General features: G+C 50.1%; 2 protein-coding genes across 2 annotated transcripts; one reads left to right on the plus strand and one right to left on the minus strand.

Moving 5' to 3' along the window:
- Positions 1-2,465: 2,465 nt before the first annotated feature.
- Positions 2,466-23,791, minus strand: LOC115933790 (endothelin-converting enzyme-like 1). The gene is made up of 2 exons (XM_063695283.1): positions 23,682-23,791; positions 2,466-4,278 (listed from the first exon to the last, which is right to left on the minus strand). The coding sequence occupies exon 2, from the start codon at positions 4,174-4,176 to the stop codon at positions 3,124-3,126; it is 1,053 nt and encodes a 350-aa protein (XP_063551353.1). The 5' UTR covers positions 4,177-4,278; positions 23,682-23,791; the 3' UTR covers positions 2,466-3,123.
- LOC115933736 (alkaline phosphatase, germ cell type) lies at positions 23,550-27,287 on the plus strand. The gene is made up of 11 exons (XM_031008587.3): positions 23,550-23,616; positions 23,708-23,824; positions 23,937-24,052; positions 24,244-24,418; positions 24,495-24,667; positions 24,917-25,051; positions 25,151-25,223; positions 25,354-25,488; positions 25,571-25,762; positions 25,982-26,098; positions 26,224-27,287. The coding sequence occupies exons 1-11, from the start codon at positions 23,550-23,552 to the stop codon at positions 26,520-26,522; spliced, it is 1,599 nt and encodes a 532-aa protein (XP_030864447.3). The 3' UTR covers positions 26,523-27,287.
- The last annotated feature ends 490 nt before the right edge of the window (positions 27,288-27,777 follow it).

Consider the following 27,777-nt stretch of genomic DNA (forward strand, 5'->3'; position numbering starts at 1 on the left):
GAAGTCTGAGTAGAGGGATGTGGTTGGAGGTCTTTGAGGAGTGCTGTGACCCGCCCTGGGTGGAAAATAAGTATTCTGGCTGCTGCCAGAAGAAGGGTCTTGTCTTTTGGGTGGATGGTGGGGGTGGTAGAGGGTAGTAGGGAGAGGTGAGAACTGGGGAAGGAACTGACTCCAGGTGTTTCTGATCTCCGTCCGAAAGCATTCGGGAGCACCCATCCCAACACAGCCATGCTTGGTGAGTACCACACCTGCCCCAAAAGAACATTGAAAAGAATTTTTTTTTATTTGAGGCAGAGCCTCACTCTGTTGCCCAGGCTGGAGTGCAATGACCTTGTCTCAGCTCACTGCAACCTCTGCCTCCCAGGTTCAAGCCATTATCCTGCCTCACCCTCCCAAGTAGCCAGGGGTCAACAAGTGTGCACCACCATGCCTGGCTAGTTTTTGTATTTTTAGTAGAGACGGGGTTTCACCATATTGGCCAGGCAGGTCTCCAACTCCTGACCTCAGGTGATCCACCCGCCTTGGCCTCCCAAAGTTTGGGATTACAGGCGTGAGCCATGTGTCCAGCCGAAAAGAATTAAAGGTGAAATCAACCACATTTTCCAGCAAATTTTACACTATTACAAAAAATACAAAAATTAGCCAAGCCTCGTGGCCCATGCGTGTGGTCCCAGCTACTTAGGAGGCTGTGGTGGGAGGATCACCTGAAGTGAGGAGTTTGAGACCAGCCCAGCCAACATGGTGAAACTAAAACTGGTCTAAACTAAAACACGGTCTCTACTAAAACTACAAAAATTAGCCAGGCGTGGTGGTCGGCACCTGTAATCCCAGCTACTTGGGAGGTTGAGGTAGAAGAATTGATTGAACCTGGGAGGTTGCAGTGAATTGAGATCATACCACTGCACTCCAGCCTGTGCGACAGAGCCACTCTGTCTTAAGAAAAAAAAAAAAAAAGCAAGCATTTTGTGCTCACTAGAAATATTAGCATGATTGAATGCTTCCTTGCATATGAAAATTATTTTAACATTGTAAAACATCTATTTGGCAGGCATGGCGGCTCAACACCTGCAATCACAGCACTTTGGCAGGAAGAGCGGGTAGGATCGCTTGAGTTCAGGAGTTCGAGAATAGCCTGGGCAACATAGTGAGATCCCGTCTCTGCAAAAACAACAACTGAGTCCAGGGAGGTCGAGGCTGCAGTGAAAGAAGATTGCTCCACTGCACTCTAGCCTGGGCAACAGAGTAAGACCCTGTCTGGAAAAATATATACATGTATTTGAGGACCTGGCTCTCTCAGGACAGTTTTTTTCTTTTCTAATTCTAGGTTTTAGTGGCTGTCATAAAAATATGGGAGGTGAACAGAAGGTAGACACCATTAGCTGGCCTTACTAAATCATCATACTCATTGTTACATTCCATCCACCAAATATGCAAAAGTTTTGGTAAAATCCAGCTAGTATATTTCTATCTTCCCAGTTGTCAGTGGGTTAGAAAGTTCCTCTTTCTAACCAATGTGGAGGTGCTGCATGTTTAGGTTTTACATGAGCGCTCACACCCAAGGACTTCTATATTTTAAAAGTGAAGACGTTTTAAAAACAGATTATTCTGGCCAGGCGTTGTGGCTCATGCTTGTAATCCCAGCCTTTTGGGAGGCAGATCACTTGAGGTCAGAAGTTTGAGACCAGCCTGGCCATCATGGTGAAATCCTGTCTCTACTAAAAATACAAAAATTAGCCAGGTGTGGTGGCAGGCACTCGTAATCCTAGCTACTCAGGAGGCTGAGACAAGAGAACCGCTTGAATCCGGGAGGCAGAGGTTGCAGTGAGCCGAGATCGCACCATTGCACTCCAGCCTGGGTGACGAGAGTGAAACTCCATCCCAAGAAGAAGAAGAAGAAGGAAGAAGAAGAAGAAGAAGAGGAGGAGGAGGAGGAAGAGGAGGAGGAGGAGGAAGAGGAGGAGGAAGAAGAGGAAGAAGAAGAAGAAAAAGAAGAAGAAGAAGAGGAAAAAGATTATTCTGAAATTAGGTCATTATGTTCTCAAGCTTCCTTTTCCTGTGTAGGTATGAGTGTTTATGAGTCTAATACATTGTTTACCCGAAAATCAAGTGTCAAATAAATATTTTCAAACTTCTGCTCAAAAATTTGCCCTTTCCTTAGCATGAGTTTTGTTTTGTTCGAGACAGAGTTTCGCTCTTATTGCCCAGGCTGGAGTGCAATGGCGCGATCTCGGCTCACTGCAACATCTGCCTCCCGGGTTCAAGCAATTCTCCTGCCTCAGCCTCCTGAGTAGCTGCGATTACAGGCACCCACCACCACGCTCAGCTAAGTTTTGGTATTTTTAGTACCCAAAGTTGATGAGTCGACCTGCTCCACGCGTAATTTCAAGGTGGTCACGTTGGGGTCACCACTTGCAGCTTGTAGCTGCTGTGAACGCCAGAGAATGAAGTACTCAGACAATTCCAGCTGAGTGGGGCAGGCGGCAACTCCTCCGAGAGAGTGCCCCCCCAAATCCATCCGCCAAGTATTTATTGGAGGGCTTGTTAAACCACAAACATCCACCAGATGGGTTTTTGCCGTGGGGTCATGAGGCACATACGGCCTTGTAAAAGCACTCAGACCGCATTCCTAGGAGGCTGTTTTCAGCGCTCCTTATCACACATTCCACTCCTTGTCCTGTTTTCAGTGTCAAGGAGTTACATTCTCACGCACAAACAACGTACACACAGTGCCTCAGTATTTTTCCATGCCTCGAGCTCAAATGCCTTGTACATAAGTTTGAATATATCGTCGTGCACCCCCCACATCTCCCCCTTCTTTAATTCTTAGAGCTTGCTGGTTATCCAACGCAAAATAAGCTTCTATCCTTCTTCCCTGGTCATAGATGCTTCGGGTGGCAGCACAGAGCCATTTACAGAAGCCTAGCAATCAGATACAAAAAAGAATATAGCGGCCATCACCCTAGCAATCAGATACAAAAAAGAATATAGCGGCCATCACCCAAATGCGTATGTTTAACCCAGACAACCAAGTATTCGGGTTCAGTCATTGAAAGCCTTCTTGTAATTGCTGAAGGGTATTTGTTTGTAATTGCTGCGAGACCATTCTTCAAGTTGTTTCTTCAACTAGACCTCAAATGCTTTGTACATAAGCTTGAATATATTGCCGCGCACCCCACCCGCTCCCCACTGCCTGCCAGAGGGCTGGGAAATGGCTGCACCGCTGAACACCGCAGTTACCCCAGGGAAATTACTTATGACCTCCTCCCGCGCGCGGCCACTGTGCGCTCCCTCCCCTCCCCTGCTTTCCCTTCCTCTCCTCTCGCGCACCCTCCTCCCGCCCTCAGGGACCCCTGGGCAAGGCCACTGCGCCCCGGGTCTACGGCAGCTGGCGGGGCGCTCAGGGCGCGCACTCACACGGACGACGTAGCGCAAAGAGTTCCTGTCGTCCAGGCTGACCATAAGCGAGAAGAGCGCGGCGGCGCTGTACACGCCCTGCACTTTTTTTACAGCAGCCAGTTGAGGTCCCATCGCGCAGCAACCCCCGGGCGCTCCGCCGCGCCGCCCAGGTCCCAGCCCCCGCAGTCCTCGATGACCTCCAGCATGAGCAGCGGGTTCAGTCGTTCGATCTCGCGCATCTCGAGGCACAAGCGGAAGAAGGCGCGCACCTAGTGCTGGGCAGCGCCGCCGGGTCCACCCTTGGGCCGAGCCAGCAGGCGCCGCAGGCGCTCCTCGTTCTGCTAGCCGATGGCCGCGATGGTGCGGTAGGTGAGCTTGTCGTCGGGGATGGCATGGCGCCGCAGCCAGCCGCCGCAGGCGAGCGAGTAGAAGTCCTGGCATGGGTCGTCGATGCTGGCGTCCAGGTTGGCGGCCAAGAAGCGAGCGGCGCACGCGAAGTCTTGCGCTCAGGACAGCCTTCAGGACAGGCTCCGCCGCTGGCCGCGACCGGGCCCAGGTACTTGAGCACCAGCATAGCCGCCAGGATGGAGCAGAGGCCGGCTGCAAACACCAGCCCGACAGCAGGCTCAACTTGCGCCGCTTCCAGAGCTGCAGCCCGGCCTGGGCCCGGTGGCCTGCGGGCAGAAAGTCCCCGCAAGCCCCCCCCGCGCCGCAGTGACTCACATACTTGACCTCCTGGAACTCATCGTAGTGCGCCATCAGCGAATACCAGGACTCCATGGCGCCGAGACCGCCGGGGTGCAGCCCTGGGCCACCTGGGCTACGGGATGCGCGTGGCCGCCTGCCTCCTCGTGAGCCTCCGCGTGGCCCCTGGGGCCTCAGCTGCGGGAAGGACAGAGGCAGGCTAATGAGACGCCGCAGCCCGACGGGGTTCCGGGGCACAGCGAGGAGAGACACAGGCCTGGGTGCAGAGGCCCCAGCCGCGAGCCTCATTCACTGGGGAAACCAGGGACCAGGAGGGCTCGGCGGGGCCACCACCCCCGCGTGCACAGTGGAGTCTTCTCCCCTGTCCCCCTCCCTGCACACACGTGCGGATCCCTGGGTTGGGAGGGCCCTGATGGGAAGGGGGAGGAGCCAGGCACGGGGCCTGGCACGTAGTGGGCCTTCATTGAAAGGCTGTCCCTCTTCCCTTCGCCTTTCTGGTCCAGGACCTGCCCCAGCCAAGGCCGGGCAGAATAGGGGGGGAAGAAGCGGAGGCTGGAGTGAGGAGGTGCGGTCAGGAGCGCGTCTATGCTGCACTTTCAGCTTTCCGCGCTGGACACAGACAGAGGCTCCACAAAGCGGCCAAAGAACCAAACTTTGTCCTTGCGGAAGTCCGCAGGATCTACCACTCAACCCCGATCGCTGGCTCCTTCTACTCGGTGGCCCGACAGCCCACCCGCTCCTTCCCCAGGGGCGAGCGCCAACGCCCCAGGGTCGTGGATTCACAGCCCACCCCCTGGACGGCCCTGATGGAGACCGGCTCCGTCCCCCCACCCACCCCCATTCCCAGTCTGTGACCCCGACCCGAGCCACTCCCGGCTTCAATACGTTCTCCCCAGAACCCAAACTTGGGTGAAGTTTCACCTCCCGCGGGGCGCAAGCAGACGAAGCCGGGAGGCTCCGCGCAGCGGCCGCGATGGTGGCAACCGCTGCAGGGATTCGGCGCCATTTACCCCGCAGGTGCGCACCCGAGCAGGACCAGGCCTAGCGGGCCCGCTCGAAACCAGAGCCTGAGCCTGAGCAGAACTGCGTGGGCAGCCGCTGTCTCCCAGCGCCCACTGCCTTTTCTGCCGCCGAGCTGCCAGCCCGAGGGGTCCAGCCGTGTCGCAGGACCAGTAAGGGCAGCGGGTACTCCCGGGAGGGATCCCTTCGGATCCCGCGTCCCCATTACGAGCTGCCCACCAGCCGGATAGAGAGGGGCTGGAGCTACGCAGCTGGGGGCCGTCATGCCCCAGCCCACAGCCCTGGAGCACCGCCCGGGGAGGACTCCTCCTGAAGGATAAGGGGGCCCTGATGGAGTGCCTGGGCTGCCCGCACAGCGCCTGCGAACCGTCACCAGGGAGCTTCCTTGTCCTCCTGGGAACGCCTGTCCAGGAGGAGGTCTCCCCAGGGCGTCTGGGCTTCTGGTTGGCCTCGCTCACTTCCCCCAGTTCCTGACCCAGGGAGAGCAACGGAGAGCCCTGCCAGAAGAAGGCCTGGGGCTGCGAGTGCGGCCCCCATGGTACCAATGCACAGTTGACCCAGAGCACAGCAATTGCGGCCAATAGGAGGTGACTTGGGTTTAGCCTGTGACCACACAGTCCTGGTCACCCTGCACAGACTGCCAATAAAGACGGGTCCGAGGCCCAGCTCCTTGGCTCCCCTGCAGTGTCTCCAAAAGGGAAGCTGAGGCTGTGGGTGAGTGGGTGATGCCAGTGGTCCAGGCTCCAGTTCCACCTTGCACAAAGGCCTTCCTAACCTTTCATTGAAAAATATTTCTGCAAGGACATCTGCCCAGCAACCACCCGTCCATCCTCAGACTGGTGCCACGCATATCCTTGATCCTTGTAGCCAAGGATAAATATCTCAAAACAATCCTGTGATCCTCCTCCATTTTCCTTTAAAAACCTTTGTCTTCCTTCACCTCCCTAAATTCACACGTGCTTTCCTATGGCCTGCTTATTCCCAAGCAATACCTATTTCCAAAGAAAGTTCATTTTATTTTAGAGTCTTTCTGTATTTGTTATGCAGTGTCACATAGCGGAGCCAGAAGTGGGACCGAAGTGAATTCATCTTGGATGAATCAGAGTCTCCTGGAATCTAACGCAGTGTTGACTGAGCCCCCCGCAGACTGCCTTTCCAGGAGTTGCTTTTCTGTTCTGGTGAATCTCCTCAAATACCCAGACTCCCTCCCTTTGGTCAGTTCCTTTTTACTTTATCCTGGATGTGATTTGATTATAAGGCTCCCTTAAACAAAGGGCCTTGCATCCCTCCTGAGGGTATAAAGGTTGGGTTTCTCTCTTTCTTTTTTTTTTTTTTTTTTTGTTTCTTTGCTTTTGGCAAGCACTTTCTGGTGTAAAGAGCAGTGCCCTTCTGGTTTGAGGACTCTGAGTTCTAAAGAATTTATGTTCTGTCCATGAGGCAAGTCTTTCCTGGTGAATTCACTTTTGGTTCTGGATGCCTGACTGAATATTATGTTTGATGTGTACACGTTGGTTGAAATTTTGTGAGCATTCTGATTTGGGTTTGATATTGGTTTGGTTTCCCACGTCTTTAAATGATTTGGCTCATTTTTTTTTCTTGCTTGTTCCTGAACATCTTCTGATCATCTCACAGCAAAAATAAACATAAATAGTTTAGCACCATAGGAAATGTTAAAACACACATACACACGGTGAGGGTCGGCCCCTAGAGGTGGCTCCTGTCTGTAATCCCTGCACTTTGGGAGGCCGAGGTGAGAGAACGGCTTGAGCTAAGGAGTTGGAGACCAGCCTGGGCAACATGATGAAACCCCACCTCTACAAATAACACAAAAATTAGCTGGGTGTGGCAGCTCCCACCTGTAGTCCCAGCTATCAGGAGGCTGATGTGGGAGGATTGCTTGAGCCCAGGAGGTCGAGGCTACCATGACTTGTGGTCCTGCCACTGCACTAAAGCCTGTTTAACAGTGAGAATTGTCTCAAAAAATACATATATGGTGAGTGTGAGAAAGCCAACTGAAAGAACCCAGGGTGTCACCACCATCTAAAACACTGGTCCAGACTCCTGACAGTCCCTGACAGGGTTTATAGGATTTTCTTTGCTTCTCAGAGATGAAAAAGAAATGGAATGGCATTCTCAGACACTAAGGCATGCCAGATTTTCTGGGACTCCAGGCAGCTACATAGCTTTCCCTGTGCACATTTCAAAATCAATGGCCATCATTGGAATCATTTGAACTCCCCAAATTTGCTTTTTCCTAATACTGAATTTTAAAATTGCCAACTACAAAGTTAAATGGAGAGCCTTCTAAGTTGTCTACTTCTCTCTCTCTCTTTTCTGCCTACTTGGAATCTGCTGACATTTCTGCTGGCATTAAGATAAACTGATAATATCACACTCCAGCCAACATAAAAACCACTAAGGAAGGGGTCTTGAAGGGCTTTCAAATTAATGGCTCTATAAATTACAACAGCTCCATGGCAAACAACAACCTAGAGACCTTTTGGAAATGTAAATTCAGGTTTGCCTAACAGTTGCTTCGGGTGATGGAACAGTCCACGGAAGGATTGATATTAGAAAAGAACAGAATGAGAGAAATGTTTATAAATGTTAGGCGCCCAGATTAAACAGGTCAAAATCATGAGCTCAGAGCAATAATGAAAAGGATCTCTGTTTCTGGCATAAAAACTGCTTCTCTGCTACACAGGGGCCAGGAAGAGCTGAACGAACTGCTAAAATGCTTCCCACTGTCATGGAGCTGTCAAGCAACTGAGAGTGGCAAACAGAAGAGAAATTTGTTATTGGACTTTTCAAAACTGCTAGGAGATTTTGTTTCTTGTACAAAATCCAGCCAGTCCTAGCTAAAATTAAACAGTTAGTATTTAATCCCTAATCTCATTTGAAACTGAAAAAGGATAAAGGTGGGCTCAAAGAGATTAAAATAAAAACCAGAAAACTAAACTGCTTGCCAGGCGTGGTGGCTGATGCCTGTAACCCCAGCACTTTGGGAGGCCAAGGCACGTGGATCACTTGGCATCAAGAGTTCCAGACCAGCCTGACCAATATGGTGAAACCCTGTCTCTACTGAAAATACAAAATTAGCCAGGTGTGGTGGCGCACGCCTGTAATCCCAGCTACTTGATTGACTGAGGCAGGAGAATCGCTTGAATCTGGAGGCTGAGGTTGCAGTGAGCCGAGATCGAGCCATTGCACTCCAGCCTGGGCAACAAGAGCGAAACTCCATCTCAAAAAAAGAAAAGAAAAGAAAACTGTTTTACCCAAAGTTTTGGTTGCTGCCCTCATAAGATTGCTTATCAAGACTAATGACAATCTTTTTTTTTTTTTTGAGACGGAGTTTCTCTGTTGTCGCCCAGGCTGGAATGCAGTGGAGTGATCTCACCTCACTGCAACTTCCGCCTTCTGGGTTCAAGTGATTCTCCTGCCTCGGCCTCCCGAGTAGCTAGGATTACAGGTGCACACCACCACACCCGACTACTTTTTGTATTTTTAGTAGAGACAGGGTTTCAACATCATGACCAGGCTTGTCTCCAACTTCTGACCTCAGGTGATACGCCTGCCTCGGCCTCCCATAGTGCTGGGATTATAGGCATGAGCCATGGTGCCTGGCCCTGAAAATCTTAAAGTTTAGCTTTGGGACCTCTCCCATTTTCTCAGAAATCTCATTTGGATCCAACTGTGTTTTATAAACCTGTGAGTCCACATTACAATGTTTTGCTGTCTCATGACTACAATTCTAAAATGAAAGCTATAAGGTCTTATTTGTGTTTCTGTCTACGTATGTATGTTTTTGCATGTCGTATGTCATGTCTCCAAGTTGAAATCTGGCATAGTCAGCTAGACATCCCTTAAGAAATTCTATTCGGGGTGGCTGGACATGGTGGCTCATGCCTGTAATTCCAGCACTTTGGGAGGCTGAGGCAGGTGGATCAGCTGAGGTGAGGAGTTCGAGACAAGCCTGGGCCACATGGCAAAACCCCATTTTTACTAAAAATAAAAAAAATTAGCTGGGGCTGGTGGTGTGCACCTGTATTCCCAGCTACACAGGAGGCTGAGGCAGGAGAATCACTTGAACCGGTGGGGGCAGAGGCTGCAGTGAGCTGAGATCATGCCACTGCACTCCAGCCTGGGTGACAGAGCGAGACTCTGTCTTAAAAAAACAAAAAAAAGAAAAAAAAGATAAATTAAACTTGGTAAAATATATAGTGAGCAGGGCATGGTGGAGCATGCCTGTATTCCCAGCTACTCAGGGGGCTGAGGCAGGAGGATTACTTGAGACCAGGAGTTCGAGGCCAGCCTGAGCAACACAGCAATACCCCATCTCTAAAAAAAATATGTATGTAGGCCGGGTGCGGTGTCAAACGTCTTTAGTCCCACCACTTTGCGAGGTCAAGGTGGGTAGATTGCTTGAGCTCAGGAGTCCCAGACCAGCCTGCGCAACATGGCAAAACCCCATCTCTACAAAAAAAAAAAAAATACAAAAATTAGCTGGGCTTGGTGGCGTGTGCCTGTAGTCCCAGCTAGTGGGGAGGCTGAGGCAGGAGAATCACTTTAATTCGAGAAATAGAGGCTGCAGTGGGCTGTGATTGCACCACTGCGCTCCAGCCTGGGTGACAGAGCGAGACCTTATCTCAAATATATATATTATATATATATATAAAACATATATTATATAATATATATTACATATATTATATATACACAGATATATACACACACATATCTATGTATGTATATGCATACATGTATACACACATACATATATAAATACATGTATACATATATAACATAAAAATGAACCCAAATACCTTTTAGTTCACATGATCTAACTACATCTTTGATAAATAAGCTAGTTTTACATGTGTTGATAAAATAAAAATAAAATATATTTAGCATCTTCTTTTCTTTCTTTCTTTCTTGTTTTTAGACAGAGTCTTGCTCTGTCACCCAGGCTGGAGTGCAGTGGTGCAGTCTCGGCTCACTGCAACCTCCACCTCCTAGGTTCAAGCAATTTTCATGCCTCAGCCTCCTGAATAGATGGTACTACAGACATGCCTCACCACCCCTGGCTAATTGTTTTGTATTTTTAATAGAGAATGGGCCTTGCCATGTAGTCCAGGCTGGTCTCGAACTCCTGGCCTTAAGCGATCCGCCCGCCTCGGCCTCCCAGAGTGCTGGGATTACAGGCGTGAGCCACCGTGCACGGCCATCTTTAGCATTTGCAGTGTACATATTCCGCTGGGTTTGCGGGTCAGATGGGATCATATGTGTCTCTGCTAGATGCTTCAAGGTTATAAAACTTTAAACCCAACCTAAAAACAAAGTGATCTTTGTTTGTGGAGTTCTTTGATAAATAAAACTAATTTAGTATTGCTATTTTAATGAAAACAGCTCTGTCTTACAAGTTACTGGCAAAATATCTGTTTATTTAATTTTAAGATTCTTAGGTGAACATCTGAGAGTCACAGGCTACAAAAGTTGTGAACAGGAAAATAACCTGAAATGACGACTAGCTTTGTGTAATATCTCAGTATTCAAAATTAATGGGGATATAGTTGTTAAAAATATAAATTAGGTAACTGTAAATGGCATAAATGTCTATAAATAAGCTTTTCATAGAATTTGAGATTTGTTTGTTTGTTTGTTTGTTTTTTGGCAGATTCTCTCACTGTGGCCCAAGATGGAGTGCAGTAGTGCGATCTCGGCTCACCGCAACCTCAGCCTCCGGGTGCGAGTGATTCTCTTGACTCAGCCTGCCAAGTAGCTGGGACTACAGGCATGTGCCACCATGCACAGCCAATTTTAGGGTTTCACCATGTTGGCCAGGCTGGTCTCGAACTCCTGGTCTCAAGCAATCCTCCCCTCTTGGCCACCCAAAGTGCTGGGATTACAGGTGTGAGCCACCGCGTCCAGTCGGAATTTGAAATCTTTTTTTTTTTTTGAGATGGAGTTTCTCTCTTGTTGCCCAGGCTGGAGTGCAATGGCATGATCTTGGCTCACCAGAACCTCGGCCTCCTGAGTTCAAGGGATTTTCCTGCCTCAGCCTCCCAAGTTGGGATTACAGGCATGCACCACCAAGCCCAGCTAATTTTTGTATTTTTAGTAGAGATGGGGTTTCTCCACGTTGGTCAGGCTGGTCTCGAACTCCCGACCTCAGTTGATCGGCCCGCCTCGGCCTCCTAAAGTGTTGGAATTACAGGCAAGAGCCACTACACCCAGCCAGAATATGAAATCTTAAAGTCAGGTTATGTTACATTAAGTGACAGATACTCATTAAATATAGGGATCATTTCCAAATAAGATAAGACACAAAAACATAAATTGCCGAACATAAATATAAGTGTGTGGCTTCTTAAAATTTGATAGAACCACCAAATATATTGGGGTTGTACTGATACACATAAAACAGTGATGTTTCTAAAATTATAAATGGTTCTCATCTGTAAAATACTGATATGTGACGGTCAGTTGGCCAACATGGCGAAACCCTGTCTCTACTAAAAATACAAAAATTAGCTGGGTGTTGTGGCGGGTGCCCATAATCCCAGCTACTGGGGAAGCTGAGGCAGGAGAATCACTAGAACCCAAGAGGTGGAGATTGCAGTGAGCTGAGAGCATGCCATTGCACTCCAGCCTGGGTGACAAGAGCAAAACTCCATCTCAAAAAAAAAAAAGAAAAAAATATTTTTTTCTTTTGCTAGCTGGTTTTTCACTAGAAATTAAGGTTGCTAAGAGTTAAAAATTCTAATTAATCTATACAATTCTGTGGACCAAGTGTACCAAAAAAAAGATGCATTTTTGACAAGAAAAATTATTTAAAATGTGTAAAAACATGTTTTTGCTTTATTTGGTATTGTTGTATATTTAAAATTATTTGAACTTTTTATAAATTAAGAAAAATAGAGACAGGAGTCTGCTATGCTGTCCAGCCTGGTCTCGAATTCCTAGGTTCCAGTGATCCTTCTGCCACAGCCTCCCAAACTGTTGAGATTGCAGGTGTGGGCCACTGCACCTGGCCAAAATGTGTTCTTTATGGAAATAAAGGAATAATTGTGTCTAATTTGGAGATTATATAATGTTGTCTAAAAATATGGATGTATGAACTAAATAAAAACAAGACAGAAAGGAACCAATAAGTAGGAGAGAGATGTGAAGAATGTTACAGGTATGAAGATATATTTTTGGTAAAAACAGTTAAAAAAAAAAGAATTCGGAATGACAAAGGATCTTGTGTGGTAAATTTTCTGTCCTAAATAAAACAACTTATTAATTAAGAAAGGGGAAGTTTAGGTCAAAGCAGAGGCCTAAGCATGTCATGGAATTGCTAAGTCATGAAAGGTTTGTGAAGGATGAATTTGTGAAAGAAATTTTTGTATGTGATCAAGTTCGCTAAAATTAGAAGGAAATTATTTATGAGTCTTTCTAAGGATTGAGCTTTCATATTAAAACTACACTGAGGCTGGGCACGGTGGCTCATGCCTGTAATCCCAGGATTTAGGGAGGCCAAGGTGGGTGGATCACTTGAGGTCAAGAGCTGGAGACCAGCCTGGCCGACATGGTGAAACCCCATCTCTACTAAAAATACAAAAGTTAGCCAGGCATGATGGCACATGTCTGAAATCCCAGCTGCTCTGGAGGCTGAGGCAGGAGAATCGCTTGAATTTGAATCTGGGAGGCAGAGGTTTCAGTGAGCCAAGATTGTGCCACTGTACTCCAGCCTGGGCAACAGAGTGAGACTCCATCTCAAAAAAAAAAAAACCTACACTGATATTGTCCTCTTACGGCTCTAGAAGGAAAAAAAAAAAACAACAGGAGAAGAAAGAAAGAGAAAGAAAAAGAAAAAACAAAACTACTCTGATTAAAAAACCAAAAATTTGCGGCCGCATGTGGTGGTTCATGCCTATAATCATAGCATTTTGGGAGGCTGAGGCGGGCAGATACCTTGAGGTCAGGAGTTCGAGACTAGCCTGCTCAACATGGGGAAGCCCCGTCTCCATGAAAAATACAAAAATTAGCTGGGTGTGTTGGCGGGTGGCTGTAATCCCAGCTAGCTGGGAGGCTGAGGCACGAGAATTGCTTGAACGTGGGAGGCGGAAGTTGCAGTGAGCAGAGATGACACCACTGCACTCCAGCCTGGGTGACAGAGTGAGGGTCTTTCTCAAAAAAAAAAAAAACACCTAAAAATTTGGTCCCCTGTGTTAGTACAACAAAGTTTTCTTGAAGTATAGATCAGCTCTTAGAAAATCTAAAAGAGTTATTAATTTTTACTTCTGAAATATATTTCACATCTAAACTAAAGCTTTCTTTTCTTTTCTTTTTTCTGAGACAGGGTCTCGCTCTGTCATCCAGGTTACAGTGCAGTGGTGTGGTCTTGGCTCATTGCCACCTTGACCAACAGGGCTCAAGGGATTCTCCTGCCTCTGCCTCCTGAGTAGTTAGGACTACCACCTACTGTGCTAACTTTTTTGTGTGTGCCACCACAACTGGCTTTTTTATTTTTGTATAGACAAGGTCTATGAAAATTCCATCATTGGATAAAACTCTTAGAAATCTAATATTTCACCAGGGATTTCACTCCATGATTACATTGTATGTCACAGAAATAACCAAACTTCCTTGTCAATTGCTAATTACAATAAACTATCATCAGATTTTTTTTTTTTAATATAAGTAGAGGCTCTCTTTCTGTCACCCAGGCTAGAGTGCAGTGGCACAATCATAGCTCACGGCAGTCTTGAATTCCTGGGTTCAAGTGATGCTTCCGCCTCAGCCTCCCGATTAACTGGGACTTTAAGTGCATGTAACCATGCCTAGCTAATGTTTTTATTTTTTATTTTATTTTATTATTTTTATTTATTTATTTATTTTGAGACGGAGTCTCGCTCTGTCGCCCAGGCTAGAGTGCAGTGGGGCATCTCGGCTCACTGCCAGCTCTGCCTCCCTGGTTCACGCCATTCTCCTGCCTCAGTCTCCCGAGTAGCCGGGACTACAGGCACCCGCCACCACGCATGGCTAAGTTTTTGTATTTTTTTTAGTAGAGACAGGGATTCACCGTGTTAGCCAGGATGGTCTCAGTCTCCTGACCTCCTGATCCTCCCTCCTCGGCCTCCCAAAGTGCTGGGATTACAGGCATGAGCCACCGCACCCGGCCATGTTTTTATTTGTTATGCAGACGGGATCTTGCTATGTTGCCCAGGCTGGTCTGCATTTCCTGGTCTGAAGCTGTCCTCCCAAAGTTCTTTCCAAAGTTCTAGGATTGCAGGTGTGAACCTCCATGTCAGGTCTGAACTTCAATCATATTTTTAAGAATGGCTGTTCAAAGTCTCTGTCATCCACAGTGTTGTCCTTCCCTAAAAGCGTTTCCAATCAGATTCATGGTAAAGACGTTACCAAGTACTCTTAGGACAAGTTTCTGATAACTTTAAGATTAAAGGACTAGGCTTGCTCGGTGGCTCATGCCTGTAATCCCAACACTTTGGGAGGCCGAGGCGTGTGGATCACTTGAGGTCTTGAGGTCCGGAGTTCAAGACCAGCCTGGCCAACACGGTGAAACCCCGTCCCTACAAAAAAAAAAAAAAAAAAAAAAGACTTAGCTGGGCATGGTGGCAGGTGCCTGTAATCCAGCTACTCAGGAGGCTGAGGCAGGAGAATCGCTTGAACCTGGGAGGCAGAGGTTGCAGTGAGCCGAGATCACGCCACTGCACTCCAGCCCGGGTGATACAGCGAGACTCAGTCTCATTAAAAAAAAAAAAAAAATCAAAGGACTAAATAAAATGTTTTTCAGAACGCAAGTGAAAAAACATGAATTTGTGAAACAACTAATCAAGATCAGACAGAACAAAAATTAACGACCTGAAGTTAAGTAACCAGTGAAAATCTGCGCTTAAAACAGAAAGCTTAAACAGTGCTTAAATCAGTGTTTAAAACAGAGAGCTATGACCTAAAGAATAATTACAGAATTGAACACTGAAGAAACCACCACCCGGATCAAGAAATGGACTATAACCAGGATCTCCCCACCCCACCCCATACCTTCCCTGTTCATAATACCCATTCCTTGGTCACCAAAGGAAACTGAGTTTTGGGTTTGTTTGTTGGTTTTTGTTTGTTTATTTACAGACAGAGTCTTGTTCTCCCACCCAGGCTGGAGTGCGGTGGCAGGATTGTAATTCACTGCAGCCTCACACTCTGGCTCAAGTGAGCCTCCCAACTCAGCCTCGCAAGTAGCTGGGAGTACAGGCATGTGCCACCACACAAAGCTAATGTTTAAATGTTTTCTAGAGATAGAGTCTCCCTATGTTGATCAGGCTGGTTGCAAACCCCTGGGCTCAAGCAATCTTTCTTACCTTGGCCTCCCAAAGTGCTGAGATTACAGGTATGGGTCACTGCACCTGGTCTCCCTGAATTTTTTGATACTCATTTCCTCTTCATAGTTTTATCCCTCATATAGTTTAGTTTTGCCTAATTTCAACTTTATATACATAAAAGATATGTTGGATCCTATGTATTCTTTTGTGATTTGCATCTTTTGTCCAGCTTTATGTCTGTGAGATTCATTTAATCTGTTGCATATTACAACTGGTTATTTCCATTGCTGTATACGATTCCAATCATGAAACAACTGACTTTTTATCTTCTCTCTTTTTGTTTTTTTGAGACAGAGTCTCCCTCTGTCGCCCAGGCTGGAGTGCAGTGGCACGATCTCGACTCACTGCAACCTCTGCCTCCCAGGTTCAAGAGATTCTCCTGCCTCAGCCTCCTGAGTAGCTGGGATTACAGGTGTGCGCCACCACACCTAGCTAATTTTTATATTTTTAGTAGTGATGGGGTTTCACCACGTTGGTCAGGCTGGTCTCGAACTCCTGACCTCATGATCTGCCCGCCTCGGCCTCCCAAAGTGCTGGGATTACAGGCATGAGCCACCGTGCCCTGTGACATTTTATCTTTTCTGTTGTCAATCAACATTTGGGGCTGTTTCAATGTCTGGCTATTTAAACAATGCCACTTTGTACACGTTTGGTGCTTTCCTCCTGGACATGTGCCAAGTTTCTCCAGGACACTTACCCAGGACAGAATTGCTGTCTCGTGGGATGTGCACAGCTCAACATTCAGAACGCTGCTCCTATTGGTTCCTCCACTTCCTGCCAGCTCCCCAGGGATGGACTTTTAAATCTTGGCCAGTCTGGGATCTGGGACACCACCCCACCCAGTGTGGTCTCTTCTACATTGGTAGACACCTTTTCACACACATTTATTGATATTTCTTCTTTTTCTGTTTTTCTTTTCCTTCCTGAGACAGGGTACCCCTATGTCACCTGGGCTGCAATACAGTGGCTCAAACATGGCTCACTGCAGCCTCAATCTCCTGGGCTCAAGTGATTCTCCCACCTCACCCTCCAGAATAGCCAAGACGAAAGGTGTGCACTACCACACCTGAGTAATTTTTTAATTTTTTTGTAAAGACAGGGTCTCTCCATGTTGCCCAGCCTGGCCTCAAAGGATCCTCCAGCCTCATCCTCCCCAAGTGCTAGGATTACAGGCCTGAGTTAGGAAACCAGGGCGAATTGTAGCTGAGGATTGCTTAAGGTCATCATAAGAAGAGCATTGAAAGAAACTTCCCACTACACAGCTATCAGAACGGCTGAAATACAAAATATGACAACACCAGATGCTGGCAAGTATGCTGAAAAAGTCACTCAGCTTGCTGGTGGACACGTAATGGTACAGCCAATCTGCAAAACAAGCTGGTAGTTTCTCCAAAAACCACATATGCAACCAACATACAGCCCTGGCCATTTATCCAAGAGCAATGAAAACACATGTTCACTCATGTTCACCCATGAATGCTCATAGCAGCTTTATTTATAAAAGCCAAAACTGAAAGCTGCTCAAGCTTCCTTCAGCAGGTGGTTGGTTAAACACACTGTGGTGCTTCCATCCCGTGAAATAGTGCTCAGCACTACGGAGGAGCCAGCTACTGGCACACGCTTGGATGAAGCTCCAGGAAGTTACGTTAAGTGAAAAAAAACGCCCTTCCCAAGAGATCACACATTGTTTGTCTGCATTGATGTAACTTAGTTGAAATGACAAAAGATTAGAGACACAGGATGCATAGCAGATTTCCAGGGATTAGGGACAGGGGAAGAGGTGGAGGAAAGAGGTGACCTGGTTATCAAAGTGACCCTGTGGGGTTGGAGCTCTGCAGTATCTCAACTATGGTGCTGTTACACACAAACCTACTTGGGTGATAAAATTGTATACACACTCCCACACACATGCACACGAGTACAGGTAACACTGGGGAAATCTGAATAATAACTGTGGATTACGTCATTGAGGGAAACTAAGCAAAGTGCACAAGGCATTTGTCCTTCCTTCCTTCCTTCCTTCCTTCCTTCCTTCTTTCTTTCTTTCCTTCTTTCTTTTTTTTTATTGAGACAGAGCCATGCTGTGTAGCCCAGGCTGGAGTGCAGTGGCATGATATCGGCTCACTGCAACCTCTGCCTCCCGAGTTCAAGTGATTTTCCTGCTTCAGCCTCCTGAGTAGTGGGGAATTACAGGCTCGTGCCACCACACCCGCCTAATTTTTGTATTTTTAGTAGAGACAGGGTTTCACCATGCTGGTCAGGCTGGTCTCAGACTCCTGACCTCGCAATCCACCCGCCTCGTCCCAATGTGCTAGGATTACAGGTGTGAGCCACCACGCTTGGCCAAGGCCATTCTTTTATTATTTTTCTTCCTTTCTTTTTCTGTTTTTGAGATGTTTTCTCACTCAGTCACCCAGGTTGGAGCGCGGTGGTGCAATCTCGGTTCACTGCAACCTCTGCAGCCCAGGCTTAAACCAACCTTTCGCCTCTGCCTCAGGAGTAGCTGGTACCACAGGCGCACGCCACAATGCCTGGCTAATTTTTTATATTTTTTTATATAGTTGGGATTCTGCCATATTGCCCAGGCTGGTCTTCAACTCCTGAGCTCAGGTGATCCACCCACCTCGGCCTCCCAAAGTGCTGGGGTTACAGGCTTGAGCCACCATGCACAGCCTGCTTGTATTATTTCTTACTATTACATGTGAATCTACAGTTTGTCAAAAATTCCAAAAGGAAACTCGGGCCAGGCAGGGTGGCTCAGGCCTGTGATCTCAGCACTTTGGGAGGCCGAGGTGGGCAGATCACGACATCGGGAGTTTGAGACCAGCCTGGCCAACATTGTGAAACCCCGTTTCTACTAAAAATACAAAAATTAGCCAGGCATGGTGGTGCCCGCCTGTAATCCCAGCTACTCAGGAGGCTGAGGCAGGAGAATCACTTGAACCCAAGAGCCGGAGGTTGCAGTGAGCTGAGATCATGCCACTGCACTCCCGCCTGGGCAACTGAGTGAGACTCAGTGTCAAAAAAACAAAAACAAAAACAAATACGAAACTCGGCTGGGTGCGGTGGCCATTGTCTGTAATCCCATCAATTTGGGAGGCTGAGGCGGGCAGATCACATGAGGCCAGGAGTTTGAGACCAGCCTGGCCAGCATGGTAAAACCCCATCTCTACTAAAAATACAAAAATTAGCCGGGCATGGTGGTGGGAACCTGTAATCCCAGCTACTTGGGAGGCTGAGGCCGGAGACTCACTTGGACCTGGGACGTGGAGATTGCAGTGAGCCAAGATTGCGCCACTGCACTCCAGCCTTGGCAACAGAGTGAGACTCCATCTAAAACAAAGTAAATAAAAATTTAAAAAATTTAAAAGAAATTAGCCGGGCGTGGTGGTGCACACCTGTAACCCCACCTACTCGGGAGGCTGAGGTGGGAAAATCGTTTGAACCTGGGAGGCAGAGTGTGTGGAAGATGGCGCCACTGCACTCCAGCCAGGGCGAGAGAGTGAGACACCGTCTCAAAAAAAAAAAAAAAAAACGAACAAAATACAAAACAAAACAAAACAAAACCTCAGGATGGCTGGGAAAGCTCCTGACTGGCTTTGCCTTTGGAGTGAATCAATCAATCAATTAAGGGCGTGCCTGTTAGTGAGTCTCCTCTGACCTTTAGCCAAGAATGTTCCAAACTCAGCAAGATGAAGCAGGAGGTAGAGGGAACTAAGGGGGCAACAAGCAGGAGACAGGAAGGGCCCATGAGGGTGACATCTTCCCTGAGAGCCCCAGGACAACCAGCAGGAAGTCAGGCGGGTGCAGGCAGGAGGACCCAGGAAAGCTCGGCCTGAGGGAGGCCCTAGGCGTGGTGGGGAGTGGGGTAGGGCAGGCAGAGGCTGGGCAGCAGGTGAGGTCCCCTGGATTCTGGGGGCCAAGCCTGGGGCTTGAGGTAAACAGGCCTGAGTGGAGAAGGGGCTGCTGTGGTTGGGCTGGGGTGGGTGGAGCTGGAGGAGCCTTTTCTTCTTGGACCAAATTTTGAATTGTGCTACATAACATGGTACATCAGATTTACCTTCTTCACCATTTTCAAGTGTTCAGTACACACACATTGTTGTGCAGCTGATTTCCAGAACGTTCTCATCCTGCAACCCTGAAGTTCTGTCCCTATTAAACTCCAACTCCAACCCTAACCCGAACCCTACCCTAACCCTAATCCATTGCCCCCTCCCCCAATCCCAGGTAACCTCCATTCCACTTCTGTCTTTATGAATTTGACTCCTCTAGGGACCTCAGAGAAGTGTGTTCATGTGCCTTTGCCCTTTTTGTTATTGTTTTTAAGAATCTTATTTTACAGGAGACAGTATTTGTCCTTCTGCGACTTTCATATTTCACTAGGTGTAATGTCCTAACCGTTCATTCACGTTGTAACAGAGTCTTCTCCAGGGCCTCCTTCAAGGCTGCACGATATTTCGTTGGGTGGATGACCCCATTTGGTTTCTTCTACCTTTTGGGTATATATATATGCACATATATAACCCAGGCTGGCCTGGAACTCATGAGCTCAAACAATTCTCTGACTTGGCCTCCCAAAGACTGGGATTACAGGTGTGAACCACCACGCCCAGCCATCCTTTTGGTTATTCTGGTTTTCAAATTTTTTCCAAATTTTATTAAGACTGTGATAAACCAGCCAGGCATGGTGGCTCATGGCTGTAATCCCAGCACTTTGGGAGGCCAAGGCGGGCAGATGCCTTGAGGTCAGGAGTTCAAGACCAGCCTGGCCAACATGATGAAACCCTGTCTCTATTAAAAATACAAAAAATTAGCTGGGTGTGGTGGCTTGCACCTGTAGTCCCAGCTACTTGGGAGGCTGAGGCAGGAGCATCACTTGAACCTGGGAGGCAGAGGTTACAGTGAGCCGAGATCACACCACTGCACTCCAGCTTGGGTGACAGAGTGAAACACTGAAAAAATGTTTTTCGAAAATGAAAAAAAAAAAAATACTGTTATAAACCCTTGGATTGAAAAAGTTTATAATGATAACTTCTACAATGTAAAAAATCAAAAAGTAAAAAGAGTTAAAAAATAAAAATAAATAAAATTATCAATGAACCCTAATCAGAATAAATATAAAGTTGAAAAACACACTAAACAAATCACTATATTATTCAGGAAAACATGCATATGTGGTAAAAAGCAATCAACAGCAAAGTCAAGATTAACCAAAATACAGGATAGTCATTACGTCTGCGGAGAAAGGTGGGAGACTCAAAGGCTTTAAATCTTTTTCTCAAAAAGATTTATCCCTACAGAGTAAATAAGGGTTTATTTTTGTTATTCATCTTTAAATGCAACAGATGGAAAATATTTTTTTGCATGACCACAACAAATGGAAAATATATTAATGAAGTTCAGTCACTCTTCTGTTTTACTCATAATAACAGAAGCCAGAAACCTGGGAGTTACCTTTGACCACTCCCTCACCAACCAAGTCCAATTAATTTTCACTTCTAATCACACCTATAATACCAGCACTTCGACTGGCGGAGGCGGGCAGATCACTTGAGACCAGGAGTTTGAGACCAGCCTGGCCTTGATGGTGAAACCCCATCTCTACTAAAAACACAAAAATTAGCCAGGCATAGTGGCTCATGCCTGTAATCCCAGCTACTCAAGAGGCTCAGGCAGAACTGCTTGAATCCCGGAAGCGGAAGTTGCTGTGAGCCGGGATCACACCATTGCACTCCAGCCAGGGTAACAGACCAAGACTCAGTCTCAAAAAAAAAAAAAAAAAAAGGATCACTTTCTATTCTTCCCCACCCACAACACCAAACCCTGGCCCCAGCCACTTTGATTCTCACCAGGAACCCAAATCCCTCCCTCTTCCTTAACACCCCCGCTCTAATCCAATCTCCACACAGCAGCCAAAGCCAACACTTTAAACATGATTAACTCTGTCTGTCTTCAACTTGAATCTCCCTCACTACCCTCCTTTTCTATCAGAAGCAACAGAGAGACAAGTAAATTGCCCAAGGCCACACAGCAGGACATGGCAGAGACAGGATTCAGAATCTACTGGTTTTGACAGTCGACATGTCTCATCCACCCACTATCCCATTTTGGGTGATCCCAGAAAAGGGTCAGCCACTGCCCTAACACAGGGTAATCTCAGACAAGGACAGAGGATTTCTCCTCCAATCACCACTTCCCTTCCTTTATCAGCCTAACTCCTAGTTATCCCTAATTCTCAACTCAAACCACACTTTCTCTTCTTTTTTTTTTTTTTTTTTTTTTTTTGAGACAGGGTCTTGCTCTGTCGGCCAAGCTCGAGTGCAGTGGCGCGATCTTGGCTCACTGCAAGCTCCACCTCCGGGTTCACGCCATTCTCCTGCCTCAGCCTCCCGAGTAGCTGGGACCACAGGTGCCTGCCACCACGCCCGGCTAATTTTTTGTATTTTTAGTAGAGACAGGGTTTCACCGTGTTAGCCAGGATGGTCTCGATCTCCTGGCCTTGTGATCCACCCGCCTCGGCCTCCCAAAGTGCTGGGGTTACAGGCGTGAACCACTGGGCCTGGCCTTCAAACCACATTTTCTAGGAAAGGCCTTCCTAGGCCCCTTGTCCTATTCCAGCAACTCCCCACATGGCCAGCACTTTGTACATCTCTAAAAACATTCCTCTTCCACTAGATTGTGCCCTCCACAAGGGCAGAGGTCTGTTTTGCCCACGATTGTGGCACATGTCACACACCCTTGAGCACTCTGGTTCCTCTCCAAATCCATTTCTCCTGAATGTGGGCCCAGATTGGTGGCTCAAGTCTGGAACCCTAGCAGTGTTGTAGGATCGCTTGAGCCCAAGAGTGCAAGACCAGCATGGGTAACAGAAGGAGATCCTGACTCTACACAAATTTTTGAAAATCAGCTTCACATAATGGAAGATACACGGGAGGCTGATGTGGGAGGATCGCTTGAGCCTAGGAGGTGTGGCGTGAATGCACCACTGCACTCCAACTTGGGTGACAGAGCCACACCCTGTCCCAAAAAAAAAAAATAAATAATAATGATAAAACAGAAAGAAAAAAAATGATGGCAAGATATCTGAACTGCAGAAATACTTTTTAACTCAGCCTGAGGCTATCAAAACATCTGATCCCCATGTGAAAGGCTACGGTTCTGGGCATGCTCAGGGCCCATGGAAAACAGAGTCCGCCCAGGCACCTTCTGTCTGTGCAAGCCAATAGGTGTCACAATCAAGTGCACAAGCTGCTCTGGAAGACCCAGCCCAGGCCTGTCTGGCCGAGGGCACTGGACTCTCCCCCACCGCATCGTCCAAACATTAGTGCGAGTGCACCCACACAAACACATACACAATCAAACACAACATGTAAGCAATGGGCAGGACTGGCCCAGCCCCACTCAGTGTTGTCACCATTGGCCCCACAGATGCCCACAGCCCTGGAGCTCTGGGCCTAGATTCCTGCCAGCCCCACCTGTCCAGGCCAAGGCCAGATGTTGGAGCAACGGGGTGCCAGAGCAGCAAAGCCCCCCATGTGCCCCTTTCTCACCGGGCCCAGGCTCCTGGCATCAGAAAGCTGAACCCAGTATCTGGCCCAGGCTGTGTACTTCCAGCCTCCCCTCCTCTCGACACCAGAATAGAGCCTGGCCCCCAGCTCCCAGGAAATACAGAAAAAAAAATGGTGGATGAACGAGTGACAGGGTGTCTTGTTCCACACAAGACACAGTGAGCAGGGGTTGGGGGAGGGGCTCCTGGCGGCAGGATGCACACTGCACTATACCCAAAATCCCACCCTTCCCTGGGGGACACCTGGTCCCACCCTAAGCTGCCTTTCTCAGGACCCCAGCCCCAGCCCAGCCCAGCCACACCCTGCCACTCCCTTCAGCCAGTGTGGCTTCAGGTCAAGAGGCTGGGCGGGGTCAAGGTGGTAACAAGGGGAGGGGCCAGGACACAGTTTTCCCTGATTTAAACCCAGGCAGCCTGGAGTGCAGCTCATACTCCATACCTGCGATTTCCGCCTCGCAGCTCTCCGACTGCTTCCAGACATGCAGGGGCCCTGGGTGCTGCTCCTGCTGGGCCTGAGGCTCCAGCTCTCCCTGGGCATCATCCCAGGTAATGAGGCTCCCCCAGCTGCCCCTACACACACACACACAGGGCACCCCCCAGCCCAGGCTGACCTGATCTTTGCTCTCCCCTTGGCCAGTTGAGGAGGAGAACCCGGACTTCTGGAACCGCCAGGCAGCCGAGGCCCTGGGTGCCGCCAAGAAGCTGCAGCCTGCACAGACAGCCGCCAAGAACCTCATCATTTTCCTGGGTGACGGTGAGTGAGCCAGCCCTTCCAGTCCCGCAGCCCTCACAGCCCCGCCGCCCGGACCCTCAGTGGTTCCAGGACAGCCCTGGGGAGCAAGCCTCACACACTTCTGCTCCTTCAGGGATGGGGGTGTCTACGGTGACAGCTGCCAGGATCCTAAAAGGGCAGAAGAAAGACAAACTGGGGCCTGAGACCTTCCTGGCCATGGACCGCTTCCCATACGTGGCTCTGTCCAAGGTAAGTGCTGGGCTACCTTAGAGTCGTCCAAGCAGAGAAGGGGAATCCTGGCTATGGAGTGTGGTAGGAGGGAGGGACCCTAAACAGCTGGGGCTCCAGTAAGGAGCTGGAGGCAGTTGGAATCCCAGAGGACAGAGATCAGGGTCTGTTTGTCTGCCCCAGAGAAGAGCTCAGAGTGTCTCTGTCCCCAGACATACAGTGTAGACAAGCATGTGCCAGACAGTGGAGCCACAGCCACGGCCTACCTGTGCGGGGTCAAGGGCAACTTCCAGACCATCGGCTTGAGTGCAGCCGCCCGCTTTAACCAGTGCAACACGACACGCGGCAACGAGGTCATCTCCGTGATGAATCGGGCCAAGAAAGCAGGTGAGCTGGGGCCCGCTGTGGGGTCAGGGCCAGGTGACAGACCTCCATCGCATATCCTGACCTCTATCACCCTCAGGAAAGTCAGTGGGAGTGGTAACCACCACACGGGTGCAGCATGCCTCGCCAGCCGGCGCCTACGCCCACACGGTGAACCGCAACTGGTACTCGGACGCCGACGTGCCTGCCTCGGCCCGCCAGGAGGGGTGCCAGGACATCGCCACGCAGCTCATCTCCAACATGGACATTGACGTGCGACCCCAGGGCCAAGGGCTGGGGCTGGGAAGACAGTAGCAGGGAGGGGGCACCAGCTCAGACCCAGGCAACCAAAAGTCTTATCTGGGCCAGCAGGGTCTGGAGGTGGGGTTGGGGGCATAGAAGGCGCAGCCCAGGCTGGGCCATTCCCACAGCCTTGGGGAGGGGAGTCAGGGGCTGTGCATGAGGAGGGGGCACGGGGCCAGCCAGGGCCCCAAATCCACCTGCCCCATCCTCTGTTCCCAGGTGATCCTAGGTGGAGGCCGAAAGTACATGTTTCCCATGGGGACCCCAGACCCTGAGTACCCAGATGACTACAGCCAAGGTGGGACCAGGCTGGACGGGAAGAATCTGGTGCAGGAATGGCTGGCAAAGCACCAGGTGATGGGGGCTGGTGGGTGTGCTGGGCACAGCAGGGGGAGGGCAGAGGTGTGGGGCTCGGGACTGTGGGCTGAGGCCTGGCTCTCTCCCTCCCCGCAGGGTGCCCGGTACGTGTGGAACCACACTGAGCTCATGCAGGCTTCCCTGGACCCGTCTGTGACCCATCTCATGGGTAATGACCCCCTTCCTGCCCTGGCATCCCTCAGATGGCCTCAGATGGCACCTTCTGAGCCTGTGTGCACATCCGCCAGCACCCTCCCACCCCCAGCCTGCCAGTCACCACAGGACCCCTTGTCCCACAGGTCTCTTTGAGCCTGGAGACATGAAATACGAGATCTACCGAGACTCCACGCTGGACCCCTCCCTGATGGAGATGACAGAGGCTGCCCTGCGCCTGCTGAGCAGGAACCCCCGCGGCTTCTTCCTCTTCGTGGAGGGTGCGTGGTGGCCCCTGGGGAGTGGGGGTTGGGGGTTGGAGCAGGGCAGGCTCAGCATCTCCCCCCTCTGGCCTTCCTGCAGGTGGTCGCATCGACCATGGTCATCATGAAAGCAGGGCTTACCGGGCACTGACTGAGACGATCATGTTCGACGACGCCATTGAGAGGGCGGGCCAGCTCACCAGCGAGGAGGACACGCTGACCCTCATCACCGCTGACCACTCCCACGTCTTCTCCTTCGGAGGCTACCCCCTGCGAGGGAGCTCCATCTTCGGTAGGCCTGGGGAAAGTGACAGGTGCTCCTGCAGCAATTAAGTGGGTGAAATCTGAGCCTCAGTCTCCTCCTCTGTCAAATGGGAGTAATGCTGGCACCAGCCCTGTAGGGTCTCCTGAGGACTAAGCCCCTGACCAGGCAAAACGTGGCGGTGCCTAGCACGTGGGAGACACTCCACAGCTGTGTTCAGCTCAACCACAGGGACCCCTCTCTCTGCAGGGCTGGCCCCTGGCAAGGCCCGGGACAGGAAGGCCTACACGGTCCTCCTATACGGAAACGGTCCAGGCTATGTGCTCAAGGACGGCGCCCGGCCGGATGTTACCGAGAGCGAGAGCGGTGAGTGCCGCGGGGTGGTCCCCTGAGGGGGACCAGGGTGCCAAGGATGGGGGGCTGGCGGGAAGGGGTCACCTCTTGTCTGCCTGGAACTGAACCCTCCTACTGAAAATGAACCCTCCAACCAGGGAGCCCCGAGTATCGGCAGCAGTCAGCAGTGCCCCTGGACGGAGAGACCCACGCAGGCGAGGACGTGGCGGTGTTCGCGCGCGGCCCGCAGGCGCACCTGGTTCACGGCGTGCAGGAGCAGACCTTCATAGCGCACGTCATGGCCTTCGCTGCCTGCCTGGAGCCCTACACCGCCTGCGACCTGGCGCCCCCCGCCGGCACCACCGACGCCGCGCACCCGGGGCCGTCCGTGGTCCCCGGGCTGCTTCCTCTGCTGGCAGGGACCTTGCTGCTGCTGGGGACGGCCACTGCTCCCTGAGTGTCCCGTCCCTGGGGCTCCTGCTTCGCCATCCCGGAGTTCCCCTGCTCCCCACCTCCAGTCGTCCTGCCCGGCCTCCACCCCGAGCTGTCACCCCCGGAGTCGCCACACAGACGTCCTGCCATGGAACCTTCCCCTCCCGGTGCACCCTGGGAACTGAGCCCTTTGCTCTATCTTGCTCTTCAAATTTTGGCTCCAACTCCAGGGACTGGGGATTTGTGCCTGGCAGCTGCCTGCATTTCAGGAAAAGAGGAGGCTCAGACCATCCAGCCCCCGCCCATATCCTGAGGTGGATCAGGCAGGCTCTCTCCCCGGGGACATGAGGCACCCAGACCTAGGACCCCCTGCGCCTTTTTTAGCTTCAGTCATGGCAGCACCTGAGGGACACAAGGACTCGGGTGCATCAGGACGCCTGGAGAAGCGTGGCTTCCTGCCGCCCTGCAACCCACCCTCCCAGCCAAGGAGGCTGCTGTGGCGGGGATCCCCAGGGGGGCTTTGACACAGTCCTCTGCTGTCCCTCCACTGGGCTAATTCTACACCCCTGCGCCCCTCCTAGGGGCCCATGAGTCAGAGAGGCTTGCCCCAAGTCACAGCCACTCAGATGCTCGAAGCCCCCTGAGGTCGATTCCAGCACCCACCTGAGTTCCGAGGAGCACCTGGGAAGCTCTGGGTGCAGGATAGCAGCCCAGAGTCCATGGCCCCACCTAGGCCATCTGGGTGCTGGGCATGGATTTCTCAGCAAGGAAGACTCATTACCTTCCCTCCTCGGGCCTCCATTCTTCTGGGAAACACAAAGCAATAATAAAAGGAAGTGTTAGACAATGTAATGCCAGTACTACTTCCTAGGATAAAAATCATGAGTGAATGTGGACACAGTGGCTGGAGGGGTGGATAACACAGGCCAGGAGGGGCTGCTGAGGAGCAGATGACTGAGCAGGAGACCTGAGCAGAGTCGGGGCTTGAGCAAGGTGGCACAGCAGTACAAAGGCCCTGGGGCAGCGTCAGCAGGCTGTCTGGGAGGCCAGGGGCTGGATCAGAGGGTGGGTAGATGGGGGAAAGCTTGAGGGGTCAGGAGGGTGGGGGACATGGGGGACCGTGAAGTCTAGGTAGAGGGGTGTGGTTGGAGGTCTTTGAGGAGGGCTGTGACCTGCCCTGGCTGGGAAATGAGCACTCTGGCTGCTGCCAGGAGAAGGGTCTGGTCTTTTGGATAGAAGGTGGGGGTGGTAGAGGGTAGAGGGTAGAGGTGAGAGCTGGG

Source organism: Gorilla gorilla, chromosome 11 (assembly GCF_029281585.2).
Source record: "Gorilla gorilla gorilla isolate KB3781 chromosome 11, NHGRI_mGorGor1-v2.1_pri, whole genome shotgun sequence".
Taxonomy (NCBI): Eukaryota; Metazoa; Chordata; class Mammalia; order Primates; family Hominidae; genus Gorilla; species Gorilla gorilla.

Excerpts from the sequence above, each read along its gene's own strand:
- LOC115933736 (XM_031008587.3), top strand. The coding sequence starts at position 23,550 with ATGCAGGGGCCCTGGGTGCTGCTCCTGCTGGGCCTGAGGCTCCAGCTC. Across the intron at positions 25,489-25,570 it reads CTTCTTCCTCTTCGTGGAGG|GTGGTCGCATCGACCATGGT; the intron begins GTGCGTGGTGGC and ends GCCTTCCTGCAG. Across the intron at positions 25,763-25,981 it reads GCGAGGGAGCTCCATCTTCG|GGCTGGCCCCTGGCAAGGCC; the intron begins GTAGGCCTGGGG and ends CTCTCTCTGCAG.
- LOC115933790 (XM_063695283.1), bottom strand. The coding sequence starts at position 4,176 with ATGGAGTCCTGGTATTCGCTGATGGCGCACTACGATGAGTTCCAGGAG.